The sequence below is a fragment of the Podarcis bocagei genome (genome assembly GCF_964188305.1).
Source record: "Podarcis bocagei genome assembly, chromosome: 5".
Taxonomy (NCBI): domain Eukaryota; kingdom Metazoa; phylum Chordata; class Lepidosauria; order Squamata; family Lacertidae; genus Podarcis; species Podarcis bocagei.
In genome coordinates this window covers 64,048,438-64,066,992 of record NC_138129.1, presented here as the reverse complement: position 1 = coordinate 64,066,992, position 18,555 = coordinate 64,048,438, and the positions used below count along the sequence as shown (strand labels likewise).

The 18,555-nt window shown below is 40.6% G+C and overlaps 2 protein-coding genes across 12 annotated transcripts in view; both read right to left on the bottom strand.

The window, feature by feature from the left end:
- The window catches only part of PGM1 (phosphoglucomutase 1), a 38,830-nt gene that overhangs the window by 1,125 nt on the left and 19,150 nt on the right, over positions 1-18,555 (bottom strand). Inside the window, exons 2-10 of the mRNA XM_081193799.1 lie at positions 8,993-9,155; positions 8,027-8,173; positions 7,181-7,306; positions 6,340-6,530; positions 5,191-5,345; positions 3,569-3,684; positions 2,320-2,455; positions 1,707-1,890; positions 256-390 (exon numbers count right to left, since the gene is read on the bottom strand). Of these exons, the coding sequence (XP_081049925.1) occupies positions 256-390; positions 1,707-1,890; positions 2,320-2,455; positions 3,569-3,684; positions 5,191-5,345; positions 6,340-6,530; positions 7,181-7,306; positions 8,027-8,173; positions 8,993-9,155 (1,353 nt within the window). The remainder of the gene's footprint in view (positions 1-255; positions 391-1,706; positions 1,891-2,319; positions 2,456-3,568; positions 3,685-5,190; positions 5,346-6,339; positions 6,531-7,180; positions 7,307-8,026; positions 8,174-8,992; positions 9,156-18,555) is intronic.
- The window catches only part of EFCAB7 (EF-hand calcium binding domain 7), a 63,240-nt gene continuing 57,062 nt past the window's right edge, over positions 12,378-18,555 (bottom strand). For 2 of the 11 annotated variants that reach the window (XM_081193774.1, XM_081193773.1), the window contains one exon: positions 12,378-12,664. The gene's annotated coding sequence lies outside the window, so the exon portion shown is untranslated. The remainder of the gene's footprint in view (positions 12,665-18,555) is intronic. The other 9 variants (XM_081193766.1, XM_081193777.1, XM_081193771.1 and 6 more) reach the window with 6 other exon arrangements.

The following is an 18,555-nucleotide window of genomic DNA, read 5'->3' as shown; positions in this document are numbered from 1 at the left end:
ATTATGACCCCTTTGTTCAGAAATATGCTAATATATATTAGCATCCCTGTTTCTTACTTTTCTGACCAGGACAGTCTATGCTTCCTTTTTTCACCTCCCACAGTCTTCGCTACAAATAAATTAAAAATTGAGCACATTTATGAAAATCTGTATCAGTTAGTCTAATGATAAGAATCTAAGCACCCCCACCCCAGGAAAGGAGTCTCAAGGACAGATGGAACAGAATGAGGTCCTGAACGTGGCAATGAAACCTACCTGTGGATCTTCATATATTTTTGGTGCATCCTTTTCATAGCTATCAATATACAGTCGCACAGTTGCTCCAGCACTTCCTGTACCACTTAGTCTGAAGATGATGCGAGAACCATCAGCAAAGATCAGCCTCAAACCCTAGCAAGAGAAAAACTCCTTTCAGATTGCAGAGATACAAAAAAGTGTGTATGCGTTTAGAAAACCACATCCGACAGCTGGTGATCTATCCTCTTTGGTGATCCTTGATATATTGCTGTTTGGGGGACAAGAGTCCCAAATTTTATTTTTTGTTGAACAGAGCAACACATGCTAAAAAAGATGCATAAAAGAAATAATATTATGTATGCCATGAAGTTATATCTCTTGTAGTTCCTTTGTCCGTTAATTATTATCCAGCTAAATGAACTACTTAGCTATGTTTCTAGGAAAACTCAGGGAAGGCAGACACCACACAAAATAGAACTTCACAAGAAAAGGGCAAAGAAACATTTTAAAAAGAGCTTCTAGAGGGGCTAATGTAAAGGCTGAGGCCAGTGAAACGAGGGCAGGCAAATTATTTCCAAGTGAGCTTAACTGCACCCAAGCAGGACAGATGACTTCATAGTTCCTAGGGAAGCAACCCATTTTTTTATTATTCATTGAAACAGACAAGCATTGTGTCACTTTAGCTCTGAAGTATATTTGCCTTCAATATGAGAGATGCTCATACTGAATCCTAGAATCATACAATTGTTGAGTTGGAAGGGTCCCCAAGGGTCATCTTTTCCAACCCTCTGCAATGCAGGAATCTCAATATGCAGTTCCCCATCCAATTTAAAACCAGACCAGACCCTGCTTAGCTTTGCAAATGTGCTAGCAGTTTTATTGTTGCACCACTAGGAGGATATGGCACTCTTTTTGCACAGTCTGCAACAACTATTTAGATCAGGCTTCCTCAACCTTGGCCCTCCAGATGTTTTGAGACTACAATTCCCATCATCCATGACCACTGGCCCTACTAGCTAGGGATCATGGGAGTTGTAGGCCAAAAAGATCTGGAGGGCCGAGGTTGAGGAAGCCTGATTTAGATGATCAAGAGTCCAAAAGAAATGTTCTCTTGCTTTTCCAGATCAAGTCAAAAGGACCTCAGGAGATGGAGGGCAACATAAGAGGCATTCATTCTTATGACATTTTCCAATAGAAATTGTGATTATAAGGCTCTAAATTGTGTGAGTTATTGTTTAGCATAATAGCTCCTTGTAGCCATGGGACGAACAAAGAAGTCTGATATGGCTTCTATGCTTCTCACAGGTGACCAGGCATGGTCTTACCATTACAAAATGGAACAAAATACAAAATTATTATTTTTTCTCAAGTAAGCTGTGTGCATGTCTAAGGGTATCATTATAAATTGATTTATAAGGCAAAGCATATCTTTCTAGGAATTTAAATCTACGAGTCCATCTTTATTCTACCTGGTTCCTTGAGATGCTTCCATCCACAGGATCACTGTACTCAAAATTATCAGCTTTCTCCACAGTGTAAGATTTGTCCCCTGCTGATAACTTCTTCCCCACAAAAGAACGGTCAAAGAACATCGTCTCTAGATCCTTCATCATCTTGTTGGCACCATCAGCATCCACTTCTTCATAGTCATACCTAGAAGTAGTCAGGGAGACTTTAATGAGACAGAGGGGCAAATATGACCAGTAACCACCAACATCCTGACATGCCTTTTCATGTTTAGCTTTTTATACAGTCTCTGCTGGGTGCTTTACTAGTAAACCTTGCGCTGGATTAAAAATAAGGGGCAGTAGGGAGAGCTCTCTTCTTTGGTTCCTACTCAACCACCCCAGCTCCTGAATCTGTAAAGTGGCTTTTTTGATCCCCCTTCCCCCGTGCCACATTCAAACAGGCTGTTTGATCGATATTTTAACATTTGGTGTAGAATTTGATTCTCCAAATTTGCACATCAATTCCTTTCATGGAATATGGGGCTATGGGAGTTCTACTCATTCCAGCTAACCACATATAAAATGTGTGGCACTGCCATGACACAATTCTTACGTGAAATTTGCTAATCCTCACCTTGTGAAGAAGTTCCGCCCATATTTTTGCCAGTGGTCTTTCAGGATCTCTTCCACACTCTGTTTACAGACAGCGATGATTGACAGCCATGCCAAGACTGCCCAGAGTCCATCTTTTTCACGGATATGGTCAGACCCTGAAACACACACAAATCAGACAAATGGAAGAGCAGAACAACCAGAGAAAAACTTGGGTTAACCATAGTGGAATAAAACGATGCCTAATCTGCAACTCAAAAAACTTGCACCTTGCACAAAATACAGGTGGTTGGTAGATGGCTGCACTAAAAGCATAATAAAGAATAGGCAATTGATGCTTCACTAACTGAGAAACATATGTGTGCTATGATCAGAGGGGTGAAACAAGTATTTTGCATACTAAGACCTCTCTCCGGTAAAAATGTTTGTTATCTACTGGTTTGTACAGAAAACATAGTCCACACTAAGTTTGGTTTATAAACTTATTATATTAAGGGCAGCATGCAAATGAATTTCCCCTTCTACAACTTCCTCTTCTTTGCTCCCCCCCCAATCTGTTTTACCTTTAATCCTCCTGAACAAATAAGAGGTTTCATGGAGGCTGCGGGGAAATAGAGGAAGAGTAAATTATGTTGCCCCAGTGGAAGTCCACTGCCATTGATGGGCGGCCACAATTAGGTGTCACCCTAAGAGTTTAAGAAAATAAAATCACGGGGTTCAATCCATACCTCTGCTCCTGCTGGCTCTAAGCTAGATTTCTCTGCTTTATAGCACAGTGATATGCATACTTACTCAGAAATAAGCCCCATCAAGGAGAATGTGTCTTACTTTTACATAAACGTACTGGTATACGGGATTAAAGCCTTCATGCTATGTCTGATGGAAAGGTAGTTATAAAGCATGCATACTTAGAATCATAGAGCCTCATCCTCTACCGATGGAGCTGTCTTGTAGTGTCTCTTTTTGAGTGTTGAGATACTTTTGACTAAAGTATTTTATAATCCCCTTTTTATTAAAATATTGGTAAACAGGAATTGATTTACTGTTTATGCATTTTGTATGGTGTCTTGACTGTTATCCCCCCTCCCAAGAACCATGTTTACATTTTATAGTAGCATTTTTTTGTTTTAAACAATTTTTCATGTTGTTTGGATGTTGCTTTTTATATTATTGTAGTCGGTTTGGTATGTTGTGGTCTTCTGTTCACAATATATAAGGCAGGGTACAAAAACTGAAATAAAGCAACTGGATATTTGAGGCTGTTTACTTACCAGTACCAAAACTCTCTTCTCCGCACAGGGACAGTTTGCTTGCGTCCATCAGATTTCCAAAGAACTTCCAACCCGTCGGAGTTTCATACAAAGCAATCTTTGTAGCTTTGGCCACCCTGCGAAAGAGGTCAAGAGAGAATCACCAATGTTTTACTACAGAGAAGAACAGCTGTTATTGGTCATTCCACTTAATAAACCAGAGGTGCAAGGCTCATTTCGGAAGTCAGCCCCTTTGGGCCATAGCTCAGTGGTAGAACTATTTTGAATGAGGAAAGTTCCAGTTCAGTCCCCAGCATCTCCAGGTAAGGGCAGGAATGTCCCCCATTTGAAAGAGCTGCTGCCAGTCGGTGTAGACCAGAGGTCAGCAAGGTTTATCTTGCCTGGGCTGGATCGGTCCTGCAGAGATACCTTCTGGGCCAGATCGCATGCGTGCCTGCGATTTTCGGCATCTACATCTGCGCAGGTGTGATTGGCTCGTGGGCCGGTCAAACGACCTCTGTGGGCTGCTTCCGGCCCATGGGCCTTAGGTTGCTGACCCTTGGTGTAGACAATACTGAGCTAGATGGAGCAACGTATAAGACAGCTTCCTGAGCTTTTAAAGAGCATGCTTACCTTACTAAAGCATCAGCTAGGAATGGATGAGCTGGAAGTCATCAGATTCCAACATTTTAGACAAAGGGGGCCTTGAGAGCAAGGTCAGGTCCCAAAGGTCCAATGCAACTTGATCTGTGTGCTGAAAGGGGCTCTTTGGATTTGGTTTCCTTAAATAAAAGCCCCTCATGCTTCATGACAACGCACTTTTAAAATGGGAGAAGAGTCCCAAAAGTAGCTTGCCTGGCAGATTTGTTGTTTATATAATAATATAGTAACAACAACCAGAACCTTACTAGGCATGTGTAGTATCTTGAATCCAAGCCAATACTGTTTGCAGTACATAACAACAATTAAAAATACACTAAAAAACCCAACACTTTCCTGTGTGTTCAAAATTTTTATCTTCCCCCTTAGCTAACAGACTGATCACTGAACTGACACATACAATAAAACCAATTAAAAACTGTTAAAAAACAAATCCATTTAATAGATGCTGTAATAAAAATCTAGCCAACACTTAAGAACCACTATTTTAAAAGAACAAGCATCAGTTAAGAAAATACCATCTTAAAGAGGAATTAGGGATGCTATAAATCTGTTAATTTGGTTTCAAGTCCCATGACTCCAATGGAACCTTCAGTTCATGCGACCAGTTCCGTCTGCACACAGATCATCCTCACTCCTGTTATTATATCATTAAATCCCTACAAACATTCCCAAAGCACACACAGGAAAAGACATTTCATAGTTGTGGAGAAGAGTGAGTTTTCAACATGAGTAGTTTATCAATCAAGCCACGTCAACTGAAATTCTCTCTTGTACACAGCTATTAAAGGTGTCAGAGCCCTGTTCTCTTTTGCATCTGTCCACCCTAATAGGATACAATGTGAGAGTGTAAAACATATTCATTCCTAGTCATGGTTCACCCATAATTTACATAAACCATCCTTGATAGTCAACTGACAGAAAGGAGGAGCCATCCGAAGCAAATGAATCAAGCAGAAGGCCTTCCACATGTAGAATCTTACCTGTCAATTGCTCCACTTGTTGGCATGCTCCGGGCAAATCCTCGAACACCCGTCTGCTGAAAGTAAGGAATACTGAAGATATTTGCAGCGATAACAGCAACAGAGTCTGAGGGATTAACAAAGAATCCATGTTTTCCAAGTATCATGTTGCGATCCTAATGAAGACAGTAAAATAAAAATAATAGTGGCGACAGATTGTTACCACGTTGATACAAATGGCTGGAAGAAAAAAATCAAAAGCGTACTCCGCATAGAGTAAGATCAAGTTCAAAACAGATTGACAATACAATCCAGGATTTCAAGAGAGAGAAGGTGGCAAATGAACAGCACCTCGGAACCCGTCCTGGCTGGACTGTCCCTTCCCACCTCCAGGCCCCCAGCTGTCCTGTGGGAAGGACTCCATAAACATTAAGATTGTAGTTTTTAAAATGTGCATTTTGATGTTACTTGCATAACGTGAGTGGGATGTTTATGCTCAGTTTAGCACCATGTTCACCTGGCGCTCTCCAGATATTATGCAGGAAGATTGCCATTATAGAGCTTTGCTCAAAAAATAAATACAAATTACAACCCTCTAGCTTATAATTATTCTATAAGCAGCATACAGTCCTGAGCAAGTTCCCCTTACAACTCCAGAACATAGCAATTAATTCATCCTAGATTTCAATATACCGTATTTTTCGCTCTATAAAACACACTTTTCCCCTCCTAAAAAGTAAGGGGAAATGTGTGTGTGTCTTATGGAGCGAATGCAGGCGGGAGACTTTGCTCAGCGCTCCCTTTAAAGAGCTGCGTGGAGCGTGTGTGCGGCTCCGCACGCTCTTTAAAGGGAGCATGGCACTTGGTGGAGCCTTCATCCCGCTACCCGGGAGAGGCTGCGCGCGGTTATCACATAAGCCAGGACAGCAAGAGGCTATCCCAGAAGCCAGATCCCTCTTGCTGTTCTGGCTTCTGGGATTCAGAATATTTTTTTTCTTGTTTTCCTCCTCCAAAAACTAGGTGCATCTTGTGGTCTGGTGCGTCTTCTAGAGCGAAAAATACGGTAAGTTGTGCCAATGATAGGTCTAGTCCAATTCTTCATGTTCCACATGTTGTCAGGAACAGTCCTCTCCTCTTTGAGAGAACCAGGAGGAAAATAGCTCCACATACCCCATCTCCATCAAAGGCTGCTCCAAAATCATATTCTCCCGTCTTCATGGTCTGGACCAGATCAGCAGCATAGGTTAAGTTTGGATCAGGATGGTGACCACCAAAGTCCTCGAGGGGTACGCAGTTCACAGCAGAATTTGCTGCTGCTCCAAGTTCTTCACAGAGGATCTTTTTTACATACGGGCCGACAACTGATTTAGCAATGAATGGACAGATAAAACAGAAACACGTGTAAATTACTGGCAATCAAAAGTTTATTGTATTCTTTTAAAGATTTTGCTATAAAATGCATGTGGTTAAGGAATGGTATTAAATTAAATAGGTGTTTCAACAACATTTAATATGCACAAAATTGTTTGGGTACATGAAGTTCAAGAGCAGCACTGGAGCAAGACATTTTGCTGCCTGAGGCAAGATGCTGCTCTCCCCTTCTACAAACAGAGGCCAACCAAACTAGAATTTTCCTTGAACACTAAGCAATGGAACATCTTCTTTCATTGCACCTGACAGCAGCAGGCTAACTCTGAGGGTGCAAGCCAGACACACAACTCCATTCACTCTGTGACCCTCAATACCTGTCTCACTGCCTAATGGTAGTGGCAGCCCTGTTCAGAAGAACTTCATCTCAAGCTCATGGAACAAAGAAGAGGAAGGTGGAAAACTTGACAGTATTGTAACACAAGGCCTTTTTTAGATGGCTTCCTCAAGCTAGTGATGGTGCTTGGAAAAAACCAGTCTCTCTTCGTCTACTTATCAGAATATGAAATATATCTTCAAGCAGTTTTAGAGTAGAACATTTGTACTTTTTTCAGTGGAAGTGTCCCTATTTAATCTTTCTTACCTCCATGCATAGCATCTATCCGAATCTTTAGATGGTTTTGACCTGAGAGTAGTTCTTTCAGTGCACTAAAATCAAAAATATTCCTTAGCATATTAGCATAAGCTTCTACTGAGTCCACAATTTCAACTGAAAAATAAAACAGAACAACCCACAATTATTTGAAGAACCTGATCATATAAAAGATACTACTAATTCAATACAAGTAGATACTTTGATGATCGTTCGGCAACAGTAATAGGGGAAACGCCCATGAGATGTGCTTACTGTATACAAATATGGAACATCGCCACTTTGAGGGAAGAGTACAAAAGATGCGCAACTTCAGGAAACAATTCTCATCTTTCCAAACTTGTATGTGCTAATATAACCCCAATGGAAAATAGTGTTTGAGATTTACAACTTGGTCCTTTGTGAAACTGCCCAACATTTTTGTGTACAAACCCACTAGCACAATGCCCCGTGGCAATATTTCACAATTACCAAATTGTAAAAGTGGGATATGGACATAAGAGGCAAACTTTGTTAGATCAATTGGTAGTTCAAAATGGAACTAAACAAGTTAGCGTTTTACAAAACCAAAAACATAGATGTATGTGTCTTTGTTGCCTGGGCTGATCACATGTCCTCTCATTCAGGAGAATATGGGCTGGATCCAGAATTTAGTCATGATTATTTGTAAGTCTACTCTAAGCAAGGAAATGAAGTAAGTCAAGCATGTCTGAACCCAGTCCAATTAATGTTTCCTTTTGAGGCTTTCAAAGTTGAAACAATACTATAATATTTAAATTGCTAGCTCTTGCAAGTGAGAACCTTCATTAATAAGAGGAGAAAATGGATTTTACTTGCCTGTAAATGGTTTAAACTTATTCTCCAAGTCAAACTGCTGCTTTCCAATGGTACTGAGGTCTACATTTAGATCTGGACATATAGCATACTCTTCAATAGTCTTGCTAATTTGGAAAATTTTATCAGTAATTCCTTCGGGAGCAGGCCCTAGGGAGAAAACAGATTTTTATGGCAGACCACAAAAGATATGCTCAGATATGTTCTCAGAGTCAGAGATAGAAGAGTGTGCCTCTGGAGATAATGATAAAAGGAGGTAGATTTAATGTATGTGCTCAGAACATTAACCCAAAACTGTTTGCATAATTCCCAGCACATCAGTGGTAAAAGAAAGCTACAACGTCCTACGATACAAAAGGTGTGTGTGTGTGTGTGTGTGTGTGTGTGTGTGTGTGTGTGTGTGTAGACACACACAAAGAGAGTTTTATATTTAAATGGGCATGTCATTCCTGTCTTCATATGAAATGAGTATGTATTGGCAGTGTAGATCATAGAAGAAACAACACCTTAAATGGAGTTATATTATCATTGTTTTTCTTTAAGGAAAACCTTGTTTGCTTTTTAACCCAAGCAAGACGTGTCTGGGTAAAAAAGTAGTAAATGCAGCATTATCTTAAAACAAGGGTAGCCAATGTGGTACCAATGATTACAACTCCCATCATCCCTAACTATTATCCATGCTTGCAGGGACTGATGGGAGTTGTAGTCCAACAACCTCTGGAGGGCACCTCATTGGCTATCCTTGCCTCAGAACATGCATTGCTGTGGCACTGCTGAAACTAAGTGTAGCATTCTAACTGCACTGCTCAATTTCTACAATTCCTTCCTGGTTTCCCCTTCAAACTCCCTCCCTCTCCCTTTTCCTCAACTTCTGCTCTACCCTGAAGCAGCCCACCCAATGGATTTAACAATAGTCAAGAGGGAGGCGATCACAGGTGATGAGTGGGATTGGCAGTCAGAAGTACTCACCTCCATTTGAAGTATTGAATTTAATTCCAAAATCCCCATTAGGTCCACCAGGGTTGTGGCTTGCTGTCAGAATGATGCCGCCAATTGCTTTTATTTTTCTAATAATGCAGGACACAGCTGGGGTAGAAAGGATTCCATTCTGTCCAATTACTAAATGGCCAATCTGAAAGAACAATTCAAGGGAAGGGGAAACAGCAGTGCATTAGAGACATACGGCTTGTGAACATGGAAAAAAAAAAAGTTGCTATGCATCAGGGTAGTGAACATAGTGCCCTGCAAAAGTAGGACTATAGTTCCCATCCTTGATGGGAGTTGGAGTCCAACAACATCTGCAGAGCATGGTGCTGGCTAATTCTATATGAGCAAATCCTTTCAAAGTTTCTTAGAAATACTGTGCTGCTTTTTTTTTTAAGGCAGTTTTCCATGCACTAAGTGGAGTGCAGCAAGTTTGTTTTGAGCTCTAATATTCCACCGTAACTTTTTTAAGATAGGTTTTATTTATATGCAAGTTAAGATTATAAAAAAAATAATTACAAATAATCAAAAAGAAAAAGAAATAATTCTCCATAACTTATGACTTTGTTCTTACTTAACTCATATATATTTGTAGGGTCACATTCTATGTATTTGAAATGCCAAAAGACTTCTGGTCACTTCTAGGTAGCCTCCATTGCATTACTGCATGTATTTAGGGCTTATCCACACCTCCTCTTGTCCTGGTGCTTTCCCTGGGGAAGGAAACTGCTCTTTAGCACTCAACTGAGCAAACAACTGGGTTTTCTGCAGATTGCAGTTTGTTCCTATTTAGAGCTAAAGAATGCATTTTCGCTGGGAAAGGAGCAGCCAAGGGGAAAACCACTTGAGGTGGTGCTTTCAAGGCAAGCAGAAGTGTGGACAAGCACTGAGCATATCTTCGGTGTTTCTGTGCTGCTTAAAGGAAGTGTAAATTTAGCAAATTCTCACTGTACTTCTTTTCTATTAAATATTCTCCAACAGAAACTTTACTGTACCTGTTTCTCTTTTGCAACCAGTGGTTTTTCCCTTATAAAGTAAACTATACAGCTAAGTTTTGGTTTTCACTAATATATACTTTCCATTCATGTCGCTCAAGCCAACAAGTTAGCTCAGTTGGTTAGAGTGTGGTGCTGATAACGCCAAAGTCATGTGTTTTATCCCTGTACAGTGGTGCCTCGCAAGACGAAAAGAATCCGTTCTGTGATTCTTTTCGTCTAGCGTTTTTTTCGTCTTGCGAAGCAAGCCCATTGAAGGATTAGCGGATTAGCGCTATTAGCGCTATTAGCGCTATTAGCGGCTTTTAGCGGCTTATCTGCTGATCGGATCAGCTGATAAGCGGCTTAGCGGCTTAGAAAAAGGGGGGGGGGAAGGAAAAAAAACCAGCAGGAACTCGCAAGACATTGTCGTCTTGCGAAGCAAGCCCATAGGAAATTCGTTTTGCGAAGCACCTCCAAAACGGAAAACTCTTTCGTCTAGCGAGTTTTCCGTCTTGCGAGGCATTCGTCTTGTGGGGCACCACTGTATGCGCGCATATTCCTTGGACTAGATAATCTATGAGTCTATGATTGTAATTCAGTATGGTTCATCAAGTTGCCTCTCACTACCAATGAAGCCAAAGAACCATTGTACTTTCTTACACTAAATATTAATAAAATATGAGTTTGATCCAATCTTGCTCTTCCACAGACAGAACTCCAACTAGTTATGGGAAGGATTGCAATCCAGTGAGGGTCTCCACTGGAGGGATGCAAGTCATGTGCATGGATTCCCCTTATGCAACCCCTCCCACAGTTCAGGAGGATCACCCAACTCTATAGCAGATTTTCAGGAGAGAAAGGAAGAATTCGTGGAAATTACCCCCAATACATACACACCTTTTCTCCAGGGGAAAGGTTTTGTGCATGGAACTTGTTCCCTGCAAGTCTTTATTCAACCCTTTGTATGTTCGCAAACATCTGCCGCCTTATCAAGACCTTGACCCATATGAAATCTTTGACCCATTTTCTCCCTGCCTCTGACACTCAAAAGTATGTAAAAGAGGAAAGAGAAGGCGTCTGCACCAGCCATGGGGACTTATAATGCTGGCTCCAGAGAACATCTGCCACAGATTCTTACCCAAGCATCCTGGGTCAGAGTCAGAAATCCTGAAGAGTGGAGGCATGTTATCTACCCAAGATTGTCCAATGGTTTAGCAAGAATTATGCATGTAAAAGCATGGAACGAAAACTATGAATCTCATAAAGAGGAATCAGTCAGGAGGGCTTGGGAGCAAGTGACAATAGTCATGTTAATAATAGCATTAAAGAAGCAGGGGGGTTATAAAGAAAGACTGAAGAAATGGAGGTCAGTTGCGTAATATATAAGCAAGGAATTTTGAACAGCTGGGGATGGGGCAGATCAACTGCATATGGAATGGTGTAAGTATAAAACTTTAGCCTCCTCTAAAAGTTATGTTATTTAATATTTGTTAATTCTTTATATTCTGTTTAAGACATCTGTATATGACTTATTTTAAATAATTGGAATCAATAGGAAATGCACTGGTAACATGAAAAAAATGCTGCTATATATAAATATATTGTAAGAATGAATTGTTTTAAATATTGTTCACACAGAAAGGGGGCCAAAGGCTCAGCAGCTTTTACTGATGTCATGCACGTTTGAGGCAACCTTTTGGCTCACGCCCCAATTCTGCTGCTAATGACCTATCGTTAACATACCTAGGGAATACCATGAACATGCCATCAATAGTAGTTAGCTATTTCGAGCTATATCACTAACCTGGTTTAAGGATTAGGTACTAACTCTGATCCCTTTTCAAAACTAACAGGATCATTTTTTATCTTTTAACACAGAACAATGCAACTGATCTCATCAATAAACACACTTCCTCAAGCCTGGCAACATTCTGATGTTTTCTACCTGCTTTTAAGATAAATAGGGCTGGTACTTTTCTCCCCACTTAGGTATTTTGGTGCTTTCCTATTAAGAGCGAAGAAGAGCTTTGTGTCTCTCTTCTGACCCCTTGGGGTGAGAACAATGTGAACTTCGACTTAGCTGGCCATATTCAGGAGCAGTAAGTATACTGATAGCTTGTTGTGACTCTTGTGTAAGTTCATAGGAACTTGCTCAATTAGGATGCGACTGAGAGGGAGGGAGAATGGGACAGGGCGGAAATTGGTGTAAGTTACAACTCAAACATTAGACATGCACATTTCAATCTCATTTCCTGCAGCTATCCAAACAGCTCATTTGTACATCCCAAAGGTAAAGAATGTCCCTTAGCAGAACATAACCATGAAATCATCCATATATTCTCTCTCTCTCTCTCTCTCTCTCTCTCTCTCTCCACAAGAGTTCTCTGTAGATCAAGGAAAAATGTTTAAGCAAAACGTATTTCATCTGCTGCATTTCCTAAAGTGGAAAATAAATTGATTATTTGAAATACCAATTCAAAATAAATCCATTTATATAACCTGGATGGATTCTGTCATTTTAAATTGCATTGTGTTACCTATGTTCTTAATCAAATTCATGTCAGAGTACATCTCCATTTTTCTTTTCACATGGCTGGCTCTTGGGCCCTTAAATAGTAAAGATCAGATTCCCCAGTCAAGCTAGTTGCTGTCTGTAGTACCATTTTCTTCTTTAGAACATCTATATGACAGGAAGGAAACCGGAACGACACATCAGCAGTCTAAATGTGGCTTCTACGGCCCTGTAAACCATCCTATAATTACAAGTCCAATTATAGATATCACTGCCTAGGCATGCCAAGTCAGGGAGCTACTAACGTATTAACTTCCCTTAATTAAATTAAATCATCATGTAAAAAATGGAAAATACATTACTTAACTGACCAACCATTTACAGTAGTGTAGTCCCATAGGAGCCAGTGAAAAATAACCAGCATAAAAGGTAATGAATCACTTCTCAAGTATTTGTGGTCTTATTTGGAAATCCTTTGGATTCATCATTCCTAAAGAGGTAATTGTACCTGCCTCTATCACCTACCACTGCTCACACCTAAGAAGTGATATGTTCATCTCATAAGAAGTTTCTAATAGCAGGTGTCCTTGGAAGCATATTTCATTTAACTCCCACAACTACTGATGAATGAAGGCCATAAATATATTACCAGATGTTGAAAAATATTTCACAGAAGTAAAAACATTTAATAAAATTGCATTTAATGTATGACACTCACAAATAAATAATGTGAGGTGATCCTGGTCTTAAATTCCATGACCTAAAACACTGGTAAACTAAGAGCTTTCTAGAACTAAAGCCACAAGTGTAGCAGCTGTGTACGAAATTACTTGCACAAAATAACCAGTTTCAACAGACTTTAAACAAGTGTGCTATGAACTAAATTGCAGTCTAGTTATCATTTGGATTAAAAAGTCCTGTTTCTTTGTTTCTTTGTTCTGTTATAGTAATTTTTGGCAGGGCTCTTTTCCAGCCAGAATTCAGTTACGGCGTCTCTCAGGTGGGCACCATTGCCATTATAAGAGAACAAGGGAGGTGTTCCCAGTGAGTTCCGGGACTTCTAAAACAGTACAGTGGTGCCTCGCAAGATGAAAAGAATCCGTTCTGTGATTCTCTTCGTCTAGCGGTTTTTTCATCTTGCGAAGCAAGCCCATTGACGGATTAGCGCTATTAGCGTCTTATCTGCTGATCGGATCAGCTGATAAGCGGCTTATCGGCTTAGAAAAAGGGGGGGATGAAAAAAAAACAGCAGGAACTGGCAATACATTGTCATCTTGCGAAACAAGCCCATAGGAGATTCGTTTTGCGAAGCACCTCCAAAACGGAAAACCCTTTCGTCTAGCGGGTTTTCCGTCTTGCGAGGCATTCGTCTTGCGGGGCACCACCGTACTGATTTTTGGTGAGATGGAAAAGTAACCCTTTAAAAAAATGTATCATGCTTTTTCAGTTGGAAGATACCTTATATAGGATTTTAGCCAATACTAGTCCGACTCAGAGGAGGCCATTGGAGTTCATATACATGACTAACTTAGGTTCATTACTTTCAATGGGTCTACTCTGAGTAGAACCTAGTTGGATACAACCCTGCAGGAGAAGTCAACATAACACTCTTCCAGTCGCAAGCATTTCAGTTCACCTGATGAAACGACTCCCCTCCGCCACCTCTCCTCTCCTTCTCCCACATGCTGCTCCGGTGGTTCTCCAGACCAGCTGATAATTGGGGCTGACTAGGGGTCCCATGGCACTAGTGGGCCTTGTTGCCCTGGCTCCTGCAAGCGCACCTACTTAACTGAATCCAGTCCATAATGGCCAGGGTGTGTAGGTCAAGGTAATTGGATCTGGGCTACTTTACTGAGCTCAAGAAAGTTAACACCCCTAGTAGCCAATACCCTGAAAGAAAGACTAATAGTAAGCAGAAAGGGGCCCAAATGAACAGAGCAGTGGCAAAAGTGTAGAAGAACTGGCATGACAGTGATGGAGCAGAGGGCGGAGGGAGAGAACTCTTCAATCTTGAAGAATAAATCCCACAAGTACAAGACATTCTAAAATTTGTTGAGAATTGGTGCCAAAGACAACTGTAGCACAACAGAGCAGAAAGGCCAAGTGTGGTTAAGTGAGGGAGGGGACTTGTTTGTATCATCCAATGGCTACTGCACAATCTTTGTACAGCAAGCATATCCCCACTCAGCTGCACGGGATGTGGTGAAATAAACTGTACAAATTGCTGCATCAGCACGGGACAGTCAGAGGCTCTGGAATTCTCCACTAAACAAATTCCTGCCGTGGCAAACAGAATTAAGTACTGCTTCACACGTGAGTTTCCTACAGTCCTAGGTCACTTTAAGGCTTGCTACAGAAGGTCTTAGATGACTGACATGCTCCCACGCTGAATAGCTTCATGTTACAATTTTACAGTAACTCATTTCTGTTCCATTTATTCTCTTGACCTATTTGGCCTTTGTAAATCAGTGCAGACTTGAGTGCACTTTAGTTCACTGGGTTAGATCTTCACCATGCTTGGAGTAGAACTCGGTAATTCCCATTTATTTCAATGGAGCTACTGAAAGCATGGCTAAATCTTGATCCAATCCATTGACTTTAACATGATTAAAACACACACGCAAGCTGTTCACTGTAAACACATCCTATGCCCCTTTTAAAATGTGTTTTTTTTTTGGGGGGTGTTATTTGGTTGTTGTTTTTATTTTGATTATGTATTTTGTGGTTTTATATTCTGATTTTATTCTGTGAACTGCCCTAAGACCTGTGGGCATAGGGTGGTATATAAATTCAATAAAATAAATGAAATGAAATGAAATAAATGCTCACAGCCTGTGGGTCTAAATTGTGGGAAGGAAACAACACACTTTCATCACTTATTTACTTTCCTAAACATTTTGTGAATCAAAGGTGGGAGAGAGAGGGACAGCTGCAATTATTCAGTTTCTAACCATGGTTCCTCCATACTGCTGAAAACTTAAGAGAGCCTGTTCCTGCCCACCAACCTCTTTGGAAGCAGAACAATCCTAAGAAGAGCCAGCTGGATCAGAACCATGGCCCATCCTGGTCTCACACAGGGGCCAACTAAATGCCTACAGGAAGCCCACAAGCATTGTATCATGGAAGCTTTTGACCTGCTAAGATGTTGCCTTTAAGAACCACCCGTGGTAATAAATTGCCCTAATCTAAGATATCATTTGGACAACAATGTAAAGTTCATTTCCCTGATTTTGAGCAGATACCTCCAAAATATTTTATTTGGGTTATCCCTTCACACATCACATTGTTATACAGTACAGCATTCACTGCCACAAGACACAGTGACTGGTGCCAATCTAGACAGTTTTTAAAAAAGGGATTAGACACATTCATGAAGGATAAGACTATCAATGGCTACCAGGAATGATGGATGTAGATTGCCTCCAGGATCATGCCTCTGAATACCGGTTGCTAGGAAATGACAGCAGGAGAGGACGATTCCTCTTGCTCTGTTTGCAGGCTTCCCAGAGGAATCTGCTTGGCCATTGTAAGAACAGAATGTTGACTAGATATACCTTTGGAATGATCTTTCTACAATATACATACTCAGCCCCCCCCCCAAGTTTACGTACATGTGGTTTAATAACCAGTTGCAATTGCCTGGCCCTGAGAACTCTGAAGCCAAAACTGCCTCCATTAAAATGCAGCATTATATGAGAACCACCTACACCCTCTTATGCCTTGGGAGGGGGCACAGAAGCCTGAGGCTCCCTGGGACTTGTTCTCATCATGCTAAACTATGCTTGTGTATGATATCCAGACATAATCATTGTCTTCTACATGCCCTTATGAATTACTTGATATCAAATTCTGGTGAAAAACTATTAATTTTAAAACTGATTTAAGCACCAATGTCAGTTTTCAGACATTTGTGTATAGAAAACCTCCATTGGCTAGAATGCATATTGATTTCTCTTTTGCGTTAACAATATTCACATGTACACGCCAGAGGTTCAAATGCAATTTTAACATTATCCTTCCAAACTTTCCCAATCAAATCAAACAAATGATTTAATTGCCCTACACCAAATCAGTGTTCGAAACTCCCATTGTTCTAGGCGCATTTTGTGACAGGGAATTTCATTAGCGTGAGCCGTTTCTGAGCTCTGGGCACAGTACTGCGCTTAAGATTTCAGATTAAAACTGCAGAGTGGAAGGAAAGGAGGACCTTTTTCTGCCTCCCCACTTCCGGCTACTCTCCAAGGACTGGAGAAGAGATCCTCTTAAGAATATTAGGGGGGTGGGCAGAGGAAGCAGTAGACCATGTGAAAAGTGAACATAATATTTTAGCTGTAGTTCATTCATTTTCATCTTTGTATTCTTGTTATAAATAAAGCGTGCCTAGACATTGTGTTGTTGCGCCCATAACCCAGGTTTAAGGTGCCATTTAGCTCCTAGCTTTCATATCTCAGTTTCTAACACTGTACCAAATGATAGAAATAATTCCTAACATAAGGATTTAACCAGAATGGAGGCTGATTCTGCATCGCTCTAACTTATCCAACAGCATGGTTTTATAGCAATTCTCATAACACAGCTATTTATATCCATTGAGAAACTGAAAACATGCTTTGTCGATTCATCTACTGAGTAGCTCAGATGGAGAATGACAGAGCTTTGGCTACTCTAAGCAGGGAAGAGGAGGGGAACGATGACACAAAATCCTTCTCTCAAGCAATCATACCCTTCTAACTATACTATACTGCAATATTTGCACATGTTAATCTAACACTGAAATCCACCCAAGAGCCAACCATTTGTTGTTGACAACACGGAAACAATAGGAAATATTTCTACGTTTCCATCAAAACCCAACTTTTCAAAGCTAGACTACAGAACAACATAAATTTATAGTTTCCAAGACTGCTAAGGCAACCCCCACCCCCACATCCCACCAATCACCATATCTGACCCTAAGTAGTCAATCAGTAGCATCCAGATAAAAATGTGTTATTATTGCATTACAAAATGTTGAGAACTTTTAACACGTAAAGAGTCAGCACATCAGAGAGCTGTTAGGTATTAGAGATGCAATCACATTTACAATATACCAACCCCATTGGCAGCAGCCATCTGAACTATCAGTGTTATTGCAAGCTTATTAAAATATCTCCCATCTCCTCCAACTACCATAGTAGATCCTTGTCGATCTCTTAGGTCTATGGAGAAAAATATACTCTGGATAAAATTGTGCAGGTAGTTTAGGTTGGTCTGAAAAACATATGTCTTCTTCCGTAATCCACTAGTTCCTGGTTTCTGGTCATAGTAAGGTGCTGTTGGCAAAGTCAGGATTGGCAATGGACTGTCTTCCATGATCCTTTTTCATATAAATGCATTAAAAAATAAAGATAGAAAAATACAACAACAGTGAAAAAATATATTTGAATCAGTCTTGATACTGGTAATAGCAGATCTCTTGGTTAGAGGTTCAGTTAAGTAGCTCTGTACCCTAAAATAGCTCCTTGAACCTTCTGCTGAATGTGGTTTCTGTAACTGAAGAACTTTTCTTGCACTTGCTCTGAAAGATCACTGTCAGAGAGAATACATCCAATTCCACACTGCAATCCCTGAGGAAAAATGGATGTTGTAGAAGTCTTTAAAGCCTTTTGATCACGACAGCGGCAGGGCTCTGAGCTGGGTGTCACCGCAAGAGGGATTTAAACGCAATGAAATCTGTATGACATTCTTTTTTGGGTAGAGGAGATGGGGAGAGAAAGCTGTTTAGTAGGTCAGCTCCTCAGTCAGAAGCATTGATTGATTTGTCACCAGGCTGAGCTCTCCAAACCAATGCGAAGCTAGAATTGTTTCAGCCAGATAAGCAGGTTTATAAATTGACTGCCTGGTTTCCAGTTGTGGATCCTACTTTAACATCGTCTTCATCAAGAGGCAAGTATGTTGAGAAGGTAAGCCCTGTTAGAAGTGTGGTAATGTAGTGCGAAAGTTATTTTGTGGAGTCTAGCATGTAAAAGGTCACTCTTAAAATGGAAGTCGGGACTTCTCAGTTACCTAGTTTCCTTAGC